This window comes from Pyrus communis, chromosome 4 (assembly GCF_041283825.1).
Source record: "Pyrus communis isolate YQ-2024b chromosome 4, ASM4128382v1, whole genome shotgun sequence".
NCBI classification, from domain to species: Eukaryota; Viridiplantae; Streptophyta; class Magnoliopsida; order Rosales; family Rosaceae; genus Pyrus; species Pyrus communis.
Genome location: NC_142568.1, coordinates 14,914,286 through 14,931,640, shown reverse-complemented (window position 1 = coordinate 14,931,640; position 17,355 = coordinate 14,914,286). Strand labels below are relative to the sequence as shown.

Genomic DNA, 17,355 nt, shown 5'->3' with positions numbered 1-17,355 from the left:
GATTCAGAAAACCGGATAAGAATAACTGTAATTCCCGGCTCTCCCCCATTAATGGGTCGGAGCTGGAGATGATGAAGCCATTTCTGTATGCACTGCCTCGACCACATTCTCTGTATGCACTGCCTCGACTACATTATCTGTATGCACTGCCTCGACCACATTCCCTGTATGCACTGCCTCAACCACATTATCCGTATGCACTGCCTCAACCACATTATCCGTATGCACTGCCTCGACCACATTCTCTGTATGCACTGCCTCGACTACATTCTCTGTATTCTCTCTAAACTTTTTGTATATGTCACTTCTGTAGAATTTAAGCGTTCTCATCAGCAAAATAAGTGAAGCGAGAGCTGAAACAAGTGTCGTTGCAGTCAAAACTGTAAACGACAGCTTATAACATCGAGTGCCAATACATGTTAGATCCTGGCCCTTGATCCTGTGCAGACCCAGCCTAGCAAGCTCCTTCTCTGCCTCTTTGTCATAGAGCATTCCGGTGACCCTCACATTGAGTAAATAACTCCCAAGGGGACTTGCCAAATGTCCACAATTGAAGAGGGTGGAGTAGTACTTCAACCCGAAAACTTCAGAAATGATTGCCAAAGCCAGTGGTAACTGAGCGCCGAGAGTAAACCCGATGATGACTGAAGCAATGTACAGGGAACCAGGGAATGCAAAAGCAATGAGAAGGTAGGCAATGCCTTCTAGTGTAAGAACAACAGTGAGCATAAGGGGTCTTGGGATTTTATACCTTGTCAGTAGGATTTCGGATACAAAACCAGAAAAGATTCGGCCGAAGAAGTTCCATATGCTGATGAGTGACACAAATGTGTTTATGGTCTGAGGTTTGTAACCCAAAGCTTCGCCGATTTGGCCAAGGTTGTCGGTAGCAGTGAAGCTCGATCCAAGTCCAAATAATGTTGCAATGAATATGAGTAGCATGTCAATGCTCAAGATTGCTTGTAAAATGGTGTAGTCTTCTCCTCTTGGTGGTTTCTTGAAAATGTTTGAGAAGAACGACGTACCTTTCGGCTTGATCTCTTGATCCAACTCTAGTTCTTGTGGTCCTTGATCTCGTTGTCCTTGTTCTTGTGTTTCCTCTAAGGCTATTCGATGGGGTTCTTGTTTCGTCAGTGTCCAGCTGACTAACTCCTCTCTGATGATAATCAAGAGAGGAATCAAAAGCAGGAAGCAAACCACCGCGGCAGTCGTAGCTTGGGCTACCCGGGGGAAGACAACCGATTTCTGAGTCAAAGTCATTGCCATGAGAAACAAGGCAAGAACAATCGACACGTACAGAAAGCGAAAAAACACTTTGTGTTGTCGTTTTTGTTGTTGATTTTTAACAGCTGCTGTGATTTTTATTGGACGAATCGTGCACAGAAACACAACTGAGATTGCAGCAGGGAGCCAACCGATGAGAAGAATCAGAGCTCTCTTGTCCTGAAATCCATACAATGCTAGATATATTTGGGTGATGATAGCCCCACTGAGGCCGATGTACCCTTTGAGGAGGCCAATCATGATGCCGCGGCTTTGTGGGAAGTTTTTGACGCAAGTAACCATAACTCCTGTGTTCACAAAGCTCAGAGAATTTGCTGCAATGTACATGTAGACACACATGTGCCAGATTTCCGGCTTCGCGATCTTTCCTCTGACGCCTAACCACATCATGAAGTAGCCGAAGAAGTTCATGGCAGCCCCAATGAGGAGCACAAGCCACGTTGGTGTTACCTCGGCTATTAAGCCTGCAAAAATGCCGATGTTGGCCCCAAGGTCTTTGAAGAACCCCAGCAGGTTGAGGGTTTCTTGGTCATAGCCAAAGGTGGTTTTGAGCTCTTTGGAATAGGTTCCAAACAGATAAATTGTACCTGAACCAGACATCACCATCAACGAAGCGAAAACGGAAAACCATCGGCTTTTTGCCGCGAAAAGTACGAAACTCAGTAGATTTCCGGTGCACCCAGTTGATGGTGTTGATGGTGCCTCACTCATTTTAGTTAGCTCTCAGTTTTTGGTTTGGGAGGATTAGCAAATGGATTACATGTTTTACCATCAAAACATTATTTCTTGCTACCAAAAAAAGAAACAAAAATCAATATTCACTTGGAAAATTGTTTTTGTTTGGCATTTATATTTTTTCTTTATCGGAATTCTTAGGCTTTATCCTTAAAAAAAAATTCTTAATAATTAGTTTTATCTTTTTACCTTTTTCTAACAAGATTTGGAGATTTTCTAGTATATTTCGGAGTTTTTACCGTTAGATTATTGGTTAAAGACCATGATCCAAATGCTAAAAATCCAAAAGTATAGGGTACCCTAGAGCACCATATAATTTTCGTCAAATTAGTTGCACATTTTCAGGAGCCTCAGAACCACCAAACTGCAGCAAAATCCCATACTCCAGAAAACAGCTAGTGCTAGATACAGTAAAATAAGGAAGTAAAATAAATAGTTTATTTCTCATGGTAAAAGTATTTTTCCAAATGATAAGCATAATCATACGCAATACAGATAAATTTACAGTCTAACGAAGCATAAAACTTGTGTATTATTTATAAAACTTGCCTGGCACTCTAAGCCAAGTTCATCCATCCATTCACATATACAAACACTTCTCATTCCAAGCATCCACAGGCTTTTCATACAAACGAAAGAAAAAGTAATACAAAGCAATCTTGACAGGGTTTGGAAATTACACTTTACACAACACAGCAGAACTATGCCCCAAAAAACTTGAAAAGAGAAGGTAGTATGAAACGAAACCTCGGGATCTACAGATATTTGAAGAATAAAGATGTAAAAATACAAATGAAAAATCACTGCAAGAAGGCACAGAAATATATAATACGGAATTCCGGCTCTGTATATATTCAAGAAGAAAAAACAAAGAAGAGACTATTTTCTGATGATGACTGATGAGACACGAAATGGAGATGGGAAGAAACCTTCAGAATTAGGATCTGATGGCATGTTATCATCCACGATAAATATCAGTTCAGACTCCATACCGTAAGAGCATCTATCAGGTATTATCATAACATTGCGATGGTTGGCATGTCCACTACCACAATTGAGCTTCCTTTTCAATATCCCTCTTGGTTCTAGGGGGAGTACAAGGGGCAAGACGGGAGCCTTGGACTGGCTCTGTTTCATGGTCATACTTCTGTGAAGCAAGGTAAGTCAAAGCTGTGACGACATCAGCTATAACTGGCCGCATATTAGGCTTCTCCTGAACACACATTGCCGCAACGGCAAGAGCTTGGTACAACCCCCTTTGGGGATACTGACCCTGGAGCGTTGGGTCTGCCATTTGCGAAAGTTTCTTTCGGCCCTTAAACAAGGTTCTTGCCTGAAAAAACAAAGTAGTAACATGTGAGTGTTAAATATCAGAATAATTTCTGATTTATAAAATTCTTTATTGATGGCCAGTCATTGATGGAGTTTTGAGCTCTCATTGTCCCACATCGGGAAACAACAATTTGTCAAAGGCCTGTATAGGTCAAGACCTTTTTATTAGTGGCTAGGTGTTGGACCATTTGAAGTGAGGATTGAGATTTGGGCCACTAATTGTGTGGATTAGGCTTGATGATTATACTATAATATTAATATTAATTAATCAAGACAAGGGCCTTGGGAAGAGTTTTAATTTCGAATTAGTTTTAATTAAATTAATAAAAAACGTTTTGATTAATAGACAACTCTTTGGAAAGAGTTGTGCGACTTCAGATACATCCAAAAGATGTTTGAAGAGGTATGAAAGAGCCTATATAACTGGAGTCCTCAGTTCCTTCAAAGATATCCTTTCTTCCTTCAAAGATATCCTTTCTTCCTCTTTTTCTTCTGTACAAAATTCTTAGAGAGTAAACATACAAAGCAATTCGCTAGAATTCTATAATCCAGTGTGGGTTGTAGAATTAGGTAGTTGTATCCTGGTTGAGTAGACATTGTAGAACCACAAGCACAAGAGTGGGATGAAAATACTGTTCGAATGACATAGCTTTTGCGTTAGCCTCTACCTTCTATTCATTCAAGTTAGTATTATTATAATCTTTGTATTTATTGTGTAATTGTATTTTGTATTGCAAGTAGTTTTGAATAATAAAGTATAAGTATTTTGATTCTGTATTTTTGTTATTTTGTTGTTTCTAAATTGTTCTCCAACAGTTATATTATTAAGAATATGAAAGAGCTAAAAAAAAGGGAATATGAACGTGCTCAAAGGGCTTCATTACTTAAATGAATATGAAACATGTAAACCGAACGGAATTTCTTACCCACGCAACCAAAATCTGTTCTCCTGCACCTCTGGTATTGTCAATCGCTGTCCTGCCTGTTATAATTTCCAAAAGAACTACGCCAAAGCTATAAACGTCTGATTTAAGAGTCAATTGCCCTGTCATTCCATACTCTGGAGCACAATATCCAATATTTATCGTAACCGTTATAGTGTTATCCCCAACAGGCCCAAGTTTGGCTAAACCAAAATCAGACAGCTTTGGATGATACCCTTCACCGAGCAATATGTTGGAGCTTTTCAAATTTCTGTGTATAACAGGAGGACTTACCTTGTCATGTAGATACTCCAATCCCTTCGCTGCCCCAGCGGCTATGTTCATTCGTGTATTCCAATCAAGTCCTCTCTTACCTGGTAACACATCTGCAAAAGAAGCTTATGAAACCAGTTCCACCGAAAAGCTAACTAATGAATCAGTAAAGGTTAAGAAGCATCTGAAATTTGAAAGTTAATGCAAAAGGCTATAGACACCATGTAAATGGTCGTCCAATGACCCTAGGGGCATATATTCATAAACAAGAAGCCTTTGATCTCCATCCGCACAATAACCAATAAGATTAACAAGATTGGGGTGGTGAAGAAGACTCAACATCAACACTTCAACAAGGAATTCCCTGTTCCCTTGTAATCCATAACGATCAAGTTGTTTGATAGCTACTACCTACACCAAACACAACGATAAGTTTCAAATTCCTTGACCAACTACATCGAATGCATATTCCAACGTAAATCTCCTAGTGAGCTAGAATCTTCATCCCATGCTTTGCAATCTGTTGTCTATGAAGAAAATTTCAAAATGATCATTCCCCAATCCACCCCAACCCAAAAAAGGAAAAAAAAAAAAAAAAAAAATTCAAACAATCTACGCACACGTATATGTGTAAAGCACTCGTAAAACATCTTCGGGCTGCATTTTTGTTTCATGATCAATGAAATAAAAAGACAACCATGACTAACCTGATTTGTACTTTTCAAACGTCCTTTGAATACTCGGCCAAATCCACCTCCACCCAAAAGACATTGTGGCCTGAAATTTCTAGTTGCAGCTGCCAATTCACGGAATACAAAAGTCTGTGCTGCAATGTGATAAGACCCTCCATCTTTTGGATCCTCCTTGACACTCAAAATGGAACTAGTCTTTGAAAAACCTAAAATCAAACAGGAAAAGAAGTGAGAACTTTTATTAGAAAAAAAGTAAGAGTGATTTCATTCACAATGGAGAAAATAACCAACCTAAATTGTAATAAAGACTGAGCGGGATTTTTCGGATGATGCCAAGCTAACCGAAAACAATCCTACGTGGCTATATGCAATACCAGGAGTAACAATGCTACAAAGATTCCTTCTTTACCAGTGCATTGTATGATGTGCCATCATAATTCATATTTAACTACAACAACAGTTCATACCCTATCAAAGTCAATCCCAAAGTTATCTCAAAATCTGAAAAATTCTACTCAAGGGCACTAATCTGCATACTAAAATCCGAACAAAATAAACTTCACATGAAATATCTAATCTTCTGCAAAATTTAAAAGAAACCCAGATGGATAAAAACAATTACCAAGCCAGTAAATTCATCTGTTAATCACCAGCAGCACAGTTTGAGGTAAATTTAGATAAACCAGTAAGTACCTGAAGTGGGTTTGATCTGATCAAGTGGCTTAACCTGCAACTCAATCTTGTTCTTCCTTTTCTTCTTTGTTTTTGCTTTACCGTTGGAATTACCGAAACAGGGAATCATCATCCAACCCATGATTTATGTTACTGTTTGAGAAGCCAAAGACTCAAAAAGAGAAAAAAGCAGCAGTTAGAAAAAGCAGTCTCCACAGAGACCCTTCAAACCTTCCCCAACTTCCCCAAAAGCAAAAACCCCACACGAGCTACTCACTCAGATAACGAGAGCTTATAAATTTGTATATCGAAAAGCTGGAACTTAGAAGTAAGCACATTTTTTTTATTCCACCAACTCTGGTTTTTCTTTCTGTTTTTTTGGGTGTCATGAGATATATTTGAGAATCGGACACCAAATTTCGGTAAAATATTCGACCTGTTGTAAATCAGTGGATGTCCACTCAACCAAAAGAATAAAGATAGCTGTCAACCAAGTTGGTTTCAGTGCCTTCCAACCTTGGCCATCAAGTTTCTCCAATTATTTTGATTAACAAAACAAGTTGGTTTCTGTTATAAAATAAGGGGAGCACAAGACAGGGCAGAGAAGAGAAACGGAAGGAAGAGAGAAAAAAGAGAAAAAAGAGAAGAGAGAATAGAGAGAGTTATCTTTGTAATCTTATTATTTCAGATTATAAAATAAAGAACTATTGCTGCCTCGATGACGTATTCAAGTTGCACTGACTATAGAGGATCCTTGTGTCTTATTTCATTTATTCCACTGCACACATACCGTCGAATTCACAACACGTTATCAGCACGAAAAGCTCTTATGTCAGTGGAAAGTACGCCACAAATTTGGTTCACCTCTGTCTGCTGGAATCTTATAGATAAGAAAATCTTTTCATTTCATTCTCAAATCTATATACTACTGATTTTCTTGAAGCAACTATATATATATATATATATATTGTTGTATGACTGTATATCATCCTTTGTAGAAGCAAAAGAGTACATACTCAAAATTCGAAGAGAATCTGACAGCCATGTAAAAAGTCTCGGAAATCCAACTTTACCTCGGATTGAAATACTTTCTTCCTAAAAGTTGTTCGTCCGTCCAGTATCTACAACATATCAAATTTTCAAAAAATTCCAACGATGCGATCGTTGTAGATGACTGAAATACCAAACCAGTTTCCAATTTCCGCAAAAAACTAGACAGTCATCTTATAAGTACCAAAACTCCATTTTCGGTAGCTCAGATTGAAATTATTTCTTCATGAAAGTTGTTCTATATCCTCTTATCTATATCATAATTAAATTTGAGCTAAATCTAACGATTTGATCTTCTCATAAGTTGCAAGCACTATTCCTGATTCCAAAACTTATGGGAACCGCTTATGCTCTTTCGAAACTCACTGGATGAGGAATACCAATTGAGACTTATTGTTACTATTACTTCCTGGGTAACTAAAAAGACTTAAGAGTTGTAAAAATAAAATAAAAGAGATGAAACAAAAGAAAGTGGCATACAAAGAAAAAGAAAGAAGAAAAAAAATGATGGAAACTTAATCATCACCATTTTCTATTATTGCTTTATTTATATGAATGATGCTGGTTTAAAGCCCTTTCATAAGTTCCATTTACTTAAATGCAATTTATTTACAATGGGTGGAATTATCACCCTTTGCTTTAAGTTTTGATTTATTTATGTGAATGATGCTGAATTAAAGCCTTTGTCACAAACTTTATTTACTTATAAGCAATTTATTTATCATGGCTCAAATTACCGCATATTGCTTTAATTAATTTATTGTATTTCTTTTGCTACAATGAGTATGTACAAGACTCGAAGTTCCTTGACCAGATCAGAACCTGCAGTTTCTTGATCCTCATCATATAAAATGATTAGACCCGAAGTTCCATCATGAAAAAAGATTGTACATAAATTTCCTTGATCATCATCATGCAAAAAGATCAGGAATAAAGTCCCTTGAACCTCAAGATCGAACATGAAGTTTCTTGATGAGTATCTTAAGTTTGAAATGCTAAAGTGCCACAACTTAATTGTAAGGCCATAAAAGTCTCAGTTCACAGACTATTAAATAAGGACCAGAAGTTTCTCGAATAATGTAAATGATGATATAATCCATGCATATTTGCTGAAGAGTTTACATCTCAGATTTTTGATGATTATTGCATGTCATTGGGCATTGATGTTGAACACCATGTTCCTTATGTCCATACTCAAAATGGCTTAGCAGAAGCATTTATTAAGCGGATGAAATAGATTACCCACGCTCTGCTCATGAAAATGAAATTGCCAAGTTTTCTACATAGGGGCATGCCATTTTACATGATGCAATATTAGTTCAGTTGAGACATGTTGTTAACCATTAATATTTCTCAGTATAACTCGTGTTTGGGCACCAACCAAACATTACACATTTACAAGTTTTTGGTTGTATTATCTATGTACCTATTGCACTGCCACGATGTACTAAAATGAGGCACCATCGCGGATTGAGAATTTATGTTGGATTTCCAAGCTCTATAACGCTCAAGAGGAGGTTATGATTCGCATTCTCTAAACTATGACTTCTTGGAAGAGATAGTGTAATGCCCTTGAAGAGGCAATGCATATCCAAAGAAATGAAAAGTTTTTATGCATGCGCATACACATGAGAATATGGAATCATGGATTGATGATGACTAATGGTAATTTTGGTTTTTACAAGTAGTTACTAAATTCATCAATGAGCTGTGTTTGAGTCATGTTCTTTTTTTCATCGATGAAAGGAAAAATTATTGGCTAAAAATGGAGAAAGGCCATTCCATTACAATTTTGTAAGAACGTGGAAAAATGGACCTATATATAGATGTATATAATACAAATAGTCAAAAGATGTTGAACCAAGGAGGTTACATATAGGCATTTGTAATACAGTGAAATACACTCACATGATATGACACAAGGTTACTAATTGAAATCTAAAATTATACTTCTGTAAACGAGTTCATACAATAAAGAAAAAATTTCATTCCTGAATGAACCCTTATACTTATTATAAGATATATCTACGTGAATCTATTAGAACTATATGGATTGAAGATTATGAGTTGAATACTCAAATGATTAACCAATATTTAGTCACTTAGAATGATCATTTATCTTCATGAGGATAAAAATAAATTGATATTTGGTCTAGAAGTCCCACATTTTAGTGAAGTATATGCTTTATTGTATTTAGCACAACATTATTCTTATCTGTTAATAGATTCATTGATTTATATTCTTGGAACTAGAATATTTCCTCATTTCCTCATTTATTTATTGATTATGGAATCAGAAGTTTTCATGGGTATCTGGAATAAAAAATTTTACGCATAAGACATGAAATTTTTATATATACATTACTTGGCAGAACCCCAGAAAGAAAAGGCACTAGAGACAAATCATGTGAAGCCTCAAGTACTTGGCAGAATCCCAGAAGAGGGAGGCACTAGAGATTGATCATGTGACGCCTTAGTACCTGGCGGAATTCCAAAAAGGAGAAGCACCGGAGGTTGATTATTTAGAGCCTCTATATTGGTAGAACACCGGACAGTGGAGGCAATGGGTGCCTTTGTAATAGGGCCATAAACATTTGATGGTCACTTTGAATTCGGCTATCAGATTCTTACAATTGGTCAAACTTTCTTTTCATGCTTGTTGAGTAATTATTTGCAAGCATGTTTAGCTTTCTATTCTCGTGCTTGAGTCTTATGATTTCTTGTTTAAAAATCGTCACCTCAGCCATTAATGATTCAACTTGGCGAGTTTGAGCAAATAGACGTTGGCTCATATTGGATACAGAGCTCGCACATTGAACACGGAAAGACAGAGAGTCTTGAACAGCCAATTTGTCGGACCATTTTGAAAGTATCATGTTATCCTGGGAGGTAAGAAGATTCGTAGCTACTACTGTAGCGGTTATGTCATTCTTCATCACAGAGTCCCCAACTGTGTGAGGTCCATTAGAGGATAAGAAAGATGGGTGCCATATATTGTCTTGAGGAGACATGTTTGCATCTTCCACAACATTCAAATTGAAACCATGGTTAGATGGCCAAGCCATTTTCAGAAATAATGAAGGAAAATGAGAACAGATAAATTGAAATCTGAGAAGTGCAAAAAGAAGAAATTTCTATAGGCAAGGCTTTCGGAGCATGCATTTTGAACACAATTGATGCATCTATAAAAGAAGAGGCAACATGGCTACTTATTCAAAAATCGAAGAGGCACCGCTCTTCGAATTTCAAAAGCCAGATTTTCTTGAATAAAGTTCCTTGACACTTTTCTGACGCAATCTCATCTTTTCGGATATTATGGGCAACTTTGTCAAAGGTCTCTAATAAAGTTGAAACGCGTGAATTTTACAATTCTAATTGCACCACTGTTGTTGATAAGCATAAAGGAAATTATCCCAACAACACCACTACTTGCTATCCTTATGTATGTCGACCTTCGTGCTCCATGGCAAGGTAGACTTGCAAGAATGCCTAATTCTTCCTCATTTCTGAGAGTGCATTTTCAACGAAGCATCTTGAAATACTCAGTTTTCTTCCTCTCCGAGAATACCTTTTCAACCAAGTCATTCAAAATGCTCAACTCATTTCCTCTGCAAATACTTCAGAATAGTGGATATGATGTTGGCTCTTTACACTGAAACTGCCAAGCATAAATGAGTTGCTGAGAAGTGATGTTTTGAATGATCATTCAAAAGCAAAGGTTACGCACCACTTCCACTATGCAACAAAGTGAAGCAGAATGATCAACGATGAGCCCATAGAAGTTCAAATATGGCATTGATACACATCAGCCTAAAGAATTTCTGAGATTAGGGGGAGATACTCATCAGGGGGAGCATCTAAAACTGATCAAAATTTTAATGAGTCAATCGAAGACTTGTGGCCATCTAAGGGGAGTGTTGTATCAGTGGATGTCCACTCAACCAAAAGAATAAAGATAGATGTCAATCAAGTTGGTTTCAGTGCCTTCCAACCTTGGCCATCAAGTTTCTCCAACTATTTTAATTAACAAAACAAGTTGGTTTCTGTTATAAATTGAGGAGAGCACACCCCCACACAACACAAGACTCGACAGAGGAGAAACAGAAGGAAGAGAGAAAATATAGGAAGAAGAGATGAGATAATAGAAAGAGTTATTTTTGTAATCTTATTATTCCAGATTATAAAAGAAAGCATTTGTTACATCCCGGCCCATGGCGAATCACTTCCCGGGCCCGCTCCACCACCGTAGCACGATATTGTCCGCTTTGGGCCCCGACCATGCCCTCACGGTTTTGTTTCTGGAAACTCACACGAGAACTTCCCAATGGGTCACCCATCCTGGGAATGCTCTCGCACGCTTCTCGCTTAACTTCGAAGTTCCTACGGAACCCGAAGCCAGTGAGCTCCCAAAAGGCCTCGTGCTAGGTAAGGATTACTCCCCTGGGCGATGTGGGATGTTACAGCATTACTACTGCCCCGATGACGTACTCCAGTCACAATGACTGTAGATGAGCCTCATAAATATTGTGTCTCTTTGTACAAGAATGGATAATCAAATTGGAATAGATTCTATTTTTTTTAGTTCATTTTGCTTATCAGTTTATCTTACTTCTTTGAACCAAATGCAAATTCCAATCTTGAATTGTTAAGCCTTGAAATTAGAACAAAAAAACTTGCATGAAATTGAAGTTTTCTTTGATTGAGAACTCATTTTTCTTCTACTTGAAGTTTTCTCTGGTTAATTTTTGAATAATTTAAAAATGGGTATGTTAAATTTTGGGTTAAGATTTCAAAACCCGTAGCGGAGAGCGGGCATTTTTTCTAGTATTTACTAAAATGGTGAGGAAATCCTTCCATTATACTGTCTATATTCAGTTATAATACTTTCATTTGTATACAATTGATTCCAACCCAAATAGAATTTTAGTTGACTTAGAAATGATTTTAACGATTCAACACACAAATACCTAATTATACTACCTGTTATATTTTTTGTAAAACTTTTTTTAGGCAGAAATATACAATACCAAGGTTGGCGATATTTCTTCTTCATTGTGAACAATCGGGTAAATTCAACACTCAAAACATTACAGTCTTCATTTATGTATCAGAAGTCATGTGATGCTGAATACTTTCTTTCCAAAATCAGGTTTGAGTAGCACTTTAAATGCAACAAAACTGAAGAAAAAAAAGAATCTTCAATTGTTCTTTTTGGACTTGGTTCCATTGACATCGCTGTAAGTATGGACAAACTTTGTTGATCCGAAATCATTTATTATTTATACTTATACATGCTTTGCCTAGGCTACTAAAGATGTGAGTAATTTAATGGGAAAAATTAGAAATAGATTTATGCTTACAACATTATTTCTCTAGATTTAATGGGAATTTGGAGTGAAAGTTGCCGTTTATATCAACATAGATAGTCAACTTATGTACAGCCTTATAATTTATTAATTTGATCTGTAAAATCAACAGGTTATTGCTGAGATGACCAATGACAAAGTTGACAAGAGGATAGCAAATCCCAAAGTTGTGTACATGCAATCCTTTAAATTAGGTTCAGTTGTGCCCCAAATATGCAATCTTCTAAGAGTTACTACATCACTGATAAATTGTGTTGTATATTATTATATAATAATGCATGTTTTATTTAAGAGTTACATATAAATTTAAGGTTTTTGTCCACATAGGATTAGAATATTTTATTCACATTCTGGACATGGTACATGTTTTACAGTAAATATGCCTATACAGCATCAATGAGGTCCCAATTCTTAGCTTCACAGTGCAGGCACATAGAACCGTTCATGATGAGCAAATTTTCAACTACCATACTATTGTAGAAAACATTATGCATGTTAGTAGTTGTGGAAAAATAGTCACCTATTTTTAACTTTGCTCCCACTTCTTTTTCAACTTATATTATGATTGAGCTGCTATGATATCTATTTAGAATGTTGTTTTGTTTTTTATTAATAGTGATGTACTTGCTATTCCTTGGGGAGCACCAAGCCATGACATTATATCCATTATATAAGCGTGACCCAATTTATAACATGGTGGAATAAATATTGGATGCCTAGTTACGGGTTCATATTAATAAGGAGTCATTACATTACAATAAAATGCAGATATATATAGTAGATCAATTTCCACTTTTATGGCCACAGAGTTTTTTTTAATATATTTTTTTCTATAAGATTTTTATTTTTTATTTTTTATTTTTTTTGACCTTTTGAACATATTCCTAGGCCAACTGTGGTAATAATGCAGAATTCTAACTTCTTTATGATGGGAATAAACAGTTCAAATGCAATGGTCAGGCCAATTTATAAGAGAAAAGGTTAAAATGCTAAGCGACATGTGCTTCAGACAATTCTCAAAAAACAGGTTCAACTTTGTCTCAAATATACATAAAATTATTATTGATATCTATAGTAAATTATTGTTTACTAGGCCAATTTATTTTACTTGAATTATTGTTTCTGAAGGGGGTAGGAAGAATTGGAGAAAAAATGAGGGAGAAGATCAAGATCAGGAAGATCGACTACTTGCCGGCAAGGCAAGTGATCTTCTCAAAGATCCTCCTGAGCTACCCATTTATAAGCACTGAAAATTGAACTGAGGACATGCATTGCATCACGACATTCACCCACTCATCACAAAATCCCATCTTTTGACTGCCCTTTTAACCCTTGAATAAGCCATGCTCAGTTGAATGTATATAAAAACCAAGCTACTTATCTTATCGACCTCATTCACTCATATATCCCTCTGTTCGTTCATAATTGTGTTGAATTTATTCAAGTTAAATGTGTCTTATTCATGCAGTTACGCTTGAAACAGTTGGTTCCTGTCGCAACGTGCAGGCTTATTATCTAGTTTAATACAAAGAAAGTGAAAATGTAATACTCTGATGAGCTAATTGAAGTCAACAGGGTTTTTTTTTAACCAAAATAGTTTTTGAGTTTGATTAAATCTTCACATTGGTGCTTGAAAAATCTCCTCTAAATTGATGAAACGAGGGGTTAATTTGACAAAAATACCCTCAATTTAACAGAGATTTTTCACAAAATGATTGACGGTGGACAATCTCAAAAATCATTTTGACTAAAAAGCCAAGGAAGCAGCAACGACGGGGGAAATTAAGCCAAAATATTTACACCATTTTTTGTCTCCAATCCATCAAAGCAGCCATCAAAGAGATTCCCAAGTGAAACGATTCGCATCGCATAGCAGAGCAGAGCATCCAAGGCGGGAATCAGAATCACTGCAGCAGTTACTTTTGGTGTCTGTTTTTTCCTCTGAGCCCATCTGACATTTCTGTCAGAAAAACATGGGGTTGAAACAGTTTGATGCCAAAGTTTGAATGTGATGTTGTCACTCACTCATGGCTTTTCTTTAGTTGTTGTATCCTTCTCAGATGCTCCTGCGTTCGTGTTCCTCAGTGGCATGTCGTGGTTGTGCTTTCCCTCGTACGTGGTGATGAAAGCTTTGGGATCATCCGAGACTCTTTCGACATGCTTGCGCACGCTGCATTTGAGACTGGTACATCTGTAGTAACTTCTGCAAGATCATAAAAACTACGGAGTAAGCACTAGCTAGCCACAGAGAATCTTGTGTCCCATTGCAGATGTCATGAATGCACAAACAGCACTTGATGAACAACTTAAGCAACTGAGTCTTAACATAATCCATAGAGGTTGGTTATATATTGGATTGGGATCTCATTCTGAAAAGTAATGTCTCGAGTTTGGATTACCAAAATACTTCGTTATCAACAAAAATGGGGGCAGATTTGAGACCTCATCAACAACACGAAAATATTAGTAGACTAAGAGCTAGAGGTACATTGTACTTATGTGACAGGTGAGCGCACATGCAAGAGGAAAATTAGCCAATTGCTGTAAGAGGTGTGGATACATTTCCAAAAGAAATAAAAGAGTTTTCACTCTTTCTAACCTGGGATATGGATTTCCCTGAACAACTTTCTGCCCGTACTACCTCCAGCGGAAGCCATCACCCGTCATATCAGATTCAACAGAATTTTGCACCACAACACGAGGATCTTGGACACCTTCCCCTGATATCCCTGCTTCAATGAAATGATTCTCACTTTTTCTGAAGGAAAATCATAGTTAAACATAGTCAATGACATTGACCTTGAACAAAGTATTATGATAGAAATGCTCATCAAGAATCAAGATATTTTAAACGCATTTTTAATCCAAACATTCAGGGGTCAATCACAGAGAAGGGAATAGACAAGGAAATGGATACAAACCTGCATAGAACAAAACATGATAAGTGACTAAAGCATTCATAGCCAATCCAAGGCCTCTGATTTAGTCTGACATTCTTTTACTTCTGGGTTCATAATTCTCTGCTTCAAGCCCCTTGCTTGCTTCCTCGCATTCGCCACTGAGACCACAAGAATTATCAGGAGTTGCACCACCAGCAGTTATTCCTCCAGTTACATGGGGATCATAAGGTAGTGGAGCTTTGGTTTGACAAGACTGCACAGGTAGTCCAACTTCACTTTGATCTTCTACTCTACATTCGGAACCTTCACGTCTTTCATTAAGACTGCACAGGAAGTTCCATATGCTGATGAGTGACACAAATGCGTTTATGGTCTGAGGTTTGTAACCCAAACTTCGTCGATTTGGCCGAGGTTGTCGGTAGCAGTGAAGCTCGATCCAAGTCCAAATAATTTTGCAATGAATATGAGTAGCATGTCAATGCTCAAGATTGCTTGTAAAATGGTGTAGTCTTCTCCAATGGTGTAGTCTTCTCCTCTTGGTGGTTTCTTGAAAATGTTTGAGAAGAACGACGTACCTTTCGGCTTGATCTCTCGATGCAACTCCAGTTCTTGTGGTCCTTGATTTCGTTGTCCTTGTTCTTGTGTTTCTTCTAAGGCTATTCGACTAGGTTCTTGTTTCGTCAGTGTCCAGCTGACTAACTCCTCTCTGATGATAATCAAGAGAGGAATCAAAAGCAGGAAGCAAACCACCGCGGCAGTCGTAGCTTGGGCTGCCCGGGGGAAGACAACCGATTTCTGAGTCAGAGTCATTGCCATGAGAAACAAGGCAAGAACAATCAACGAGTACAGAAAGCGATAGAACACTTTTGAGTTGTCGTTTTTGTTGTTGATTTTCAGCAGCTGCTGTGATTTTATCAGACGAATCGTGCACAGAAACACAACTGAGATTGCAGCTGGGAGCCAACCGATGAGAAGAATCAGAGCTCTCCTGTCTTGAAATCCATACAATGCTAGATATATTTGGGTGATGATCGCCCCACTGGGGCCAATGTACCCTTTGAGGAGGCCGATCATGATGCCGTGGCTTTGTGGGAAGTTTTTGACGCAAGTAACCATAATGCCTGTTCACAAAGCTCAAAGAATTTGTTGTAATGTACATGTAGACACACATATGCCAGATTTCCGGCTTCGCGATCTTTCCCGTGATGCCTAACCACATCATGAAGTAGCCGAAGAAGTTCGTGGCCGCACCAATGAGGAGCACAAACCACGTCGGTGTTACCTCGGCTATTAAGCCTGCGAAAATGCTGATGTTGGCCCCAAGGTCCTTGAAGAACCCCAGCAGGTTGCAGGTTTCTTGGTCATAGCCAAAGGTGGTTTTGAGCTCTTTGGAATAGGTTCCAAACAGATAAATTGTACCTGAATCAGACATCACCATAAACGAAGCGAGAATGGAAAACCATCGGCTTTTTGCCGCGAAGAGTATGAAACTCGGTAGGTTTCCGGTGCACCCAGTTGATGGTGTTGGTGCTGCCTCACTATTTTGCTTAGCTCTTAGTTTTTGGTTTGGGAGGAATGGAAATGGATTACATGTTTTGCCATGAAAGCATTATTATCTTGCTACCAAAAAATGAAACAAAAATAAATATTCACTTGGAAAATTGTTTTTGTTTGGCACTTGTATTTTTTTCTGTGTCAGAATTCTTAATTTCTGTATCAGAATTCTTAGGCATTATCCTTAATAAAACTCTTAATAATTAGTCTTATCTTTTTATGTTTTTCTAACAAGATTTGGAGATTTTTTAGTATACTTCAGAGTTTTTGCCGTTAGATTCTTGGTCAAAGACCATGATCCAAATGCCAAAAATCCAAAAGTACAGGGAACCCTAGAGCACCATATAATTGTCGTCAACTTAGTTACACATTTTCAGGAGCCTCGGAACGACCAAACTGCAGCAAAATCCCATACTCCAGAAAACAGCTAGTGCTAGATACAGTAAAATTAGGAAGTAAAATAAATAGTTTATTTCTCATGGTAAAGTATTTTTCCTACCTTTGAAACCGATTCAGATTGAAAACTCTTACTCGAGTTTTCGGGTTCCAAATGACAAGCATAATCGTATAAGCA

The 17,355-nt window shown here is 37.5% G+C and overlaps 2 protein-coding genes and 1 pseudogene across 3 annotated transcripts; all 3 read right to left on the bottom strand.

Moving 5' to 3' along the window:
• Positions 1-48: 48 nt before the first annotated feature.
• LOC137722008 (protein NUCLEAR FUSION DEFECTIVE 4-like) lies at positions 49-1,995 on the bottom strand. Its single transcript, XM_068461016.2, has one exon. The coding sequence runs from the start codon at positions 1,993-1,995 to the stop codon at positions 49-51; it is 1,947 nt and encodes a 648-aa protein (XP_068317117.2).
• A 539-nt stretch (positions 1,996-2,534) lies between these two features.
• Positions 2,535-6,373, bottom strand: LOC137723365 (putative serine/threonine-protein kinase PBL7). The gene is made up of 6 exons (XM_088692587.1): positions 6,189-6,373; positions 5,933-6,083; positions 5,255-5,445; positions 4,769-4,958; positions 4,278-4,660; positions 2,535-3,352 (listed from the first exon to the last, which is right to left on the bottom strand). Exons 2-6 carry the CDS (start codon positions 6,051-6,053, stop codon positions 3,065-3,067), a joined length of 1,173 nt encoding a protein of 390 aa, XP_088548713.1. The 5' UTR covers positions 6,054-6,083; positions 6,189-6,373; the 3' UTR covers positions 2,535-3,064.
• Positions 6,374-13,993: 7,620 nt separating this feature from the next.
• LOC148697514 (protein NUCLEAR FUSION DEFECTIVE 4-like) lies at positions 13,994-16,830 on the bottom strand (annotated as a pseudogene). Its single transcript, XR_015961177.1, has 2 exons — positions 14,927-16,830; positions 13,994-14,530 (listed from the first exon to the last, which is right to left on the bottom strand). The product of XR_015961177.1 is annotated as a protein NUCLEAR FUSION DEFECTIVE 4-like (transcript).
• Positions 16,831-17,355: the final 525 nt, after the last annotated feature.

Bases quoted from the DNA above. Each gene is read 5' to 3' on its own strand.
- LOC137723365 (XM_088692587.1), bottom strand. From the start codon at position 6,053: ATGGGTTGGATGATGATTCCCTGTTTCGGTAATTCCAACGGTAAAGCA. The intron at 5,446-5,932 runs GTACTTACTGGT...GTTTGATTTTAG, and splicing joins TCAGATCAAACCCACTTCAG to GTTTTTCAAAGACTAGTTCC. The intron at 4,661-4,768 runs GTGTCTATAGCC...CTTCTTTTGCAG, and splicing joins ATTGGACGACCATTTACATG to ATGTGTTACCAGGTAAGAGA.
- LOC137722008 (XM_068461016.2), bottom strand. From the start codon at position 1,995: ATGAGTGAGGCACCATCAACACCATCAACTGGGTGCACCGGAAATCTA.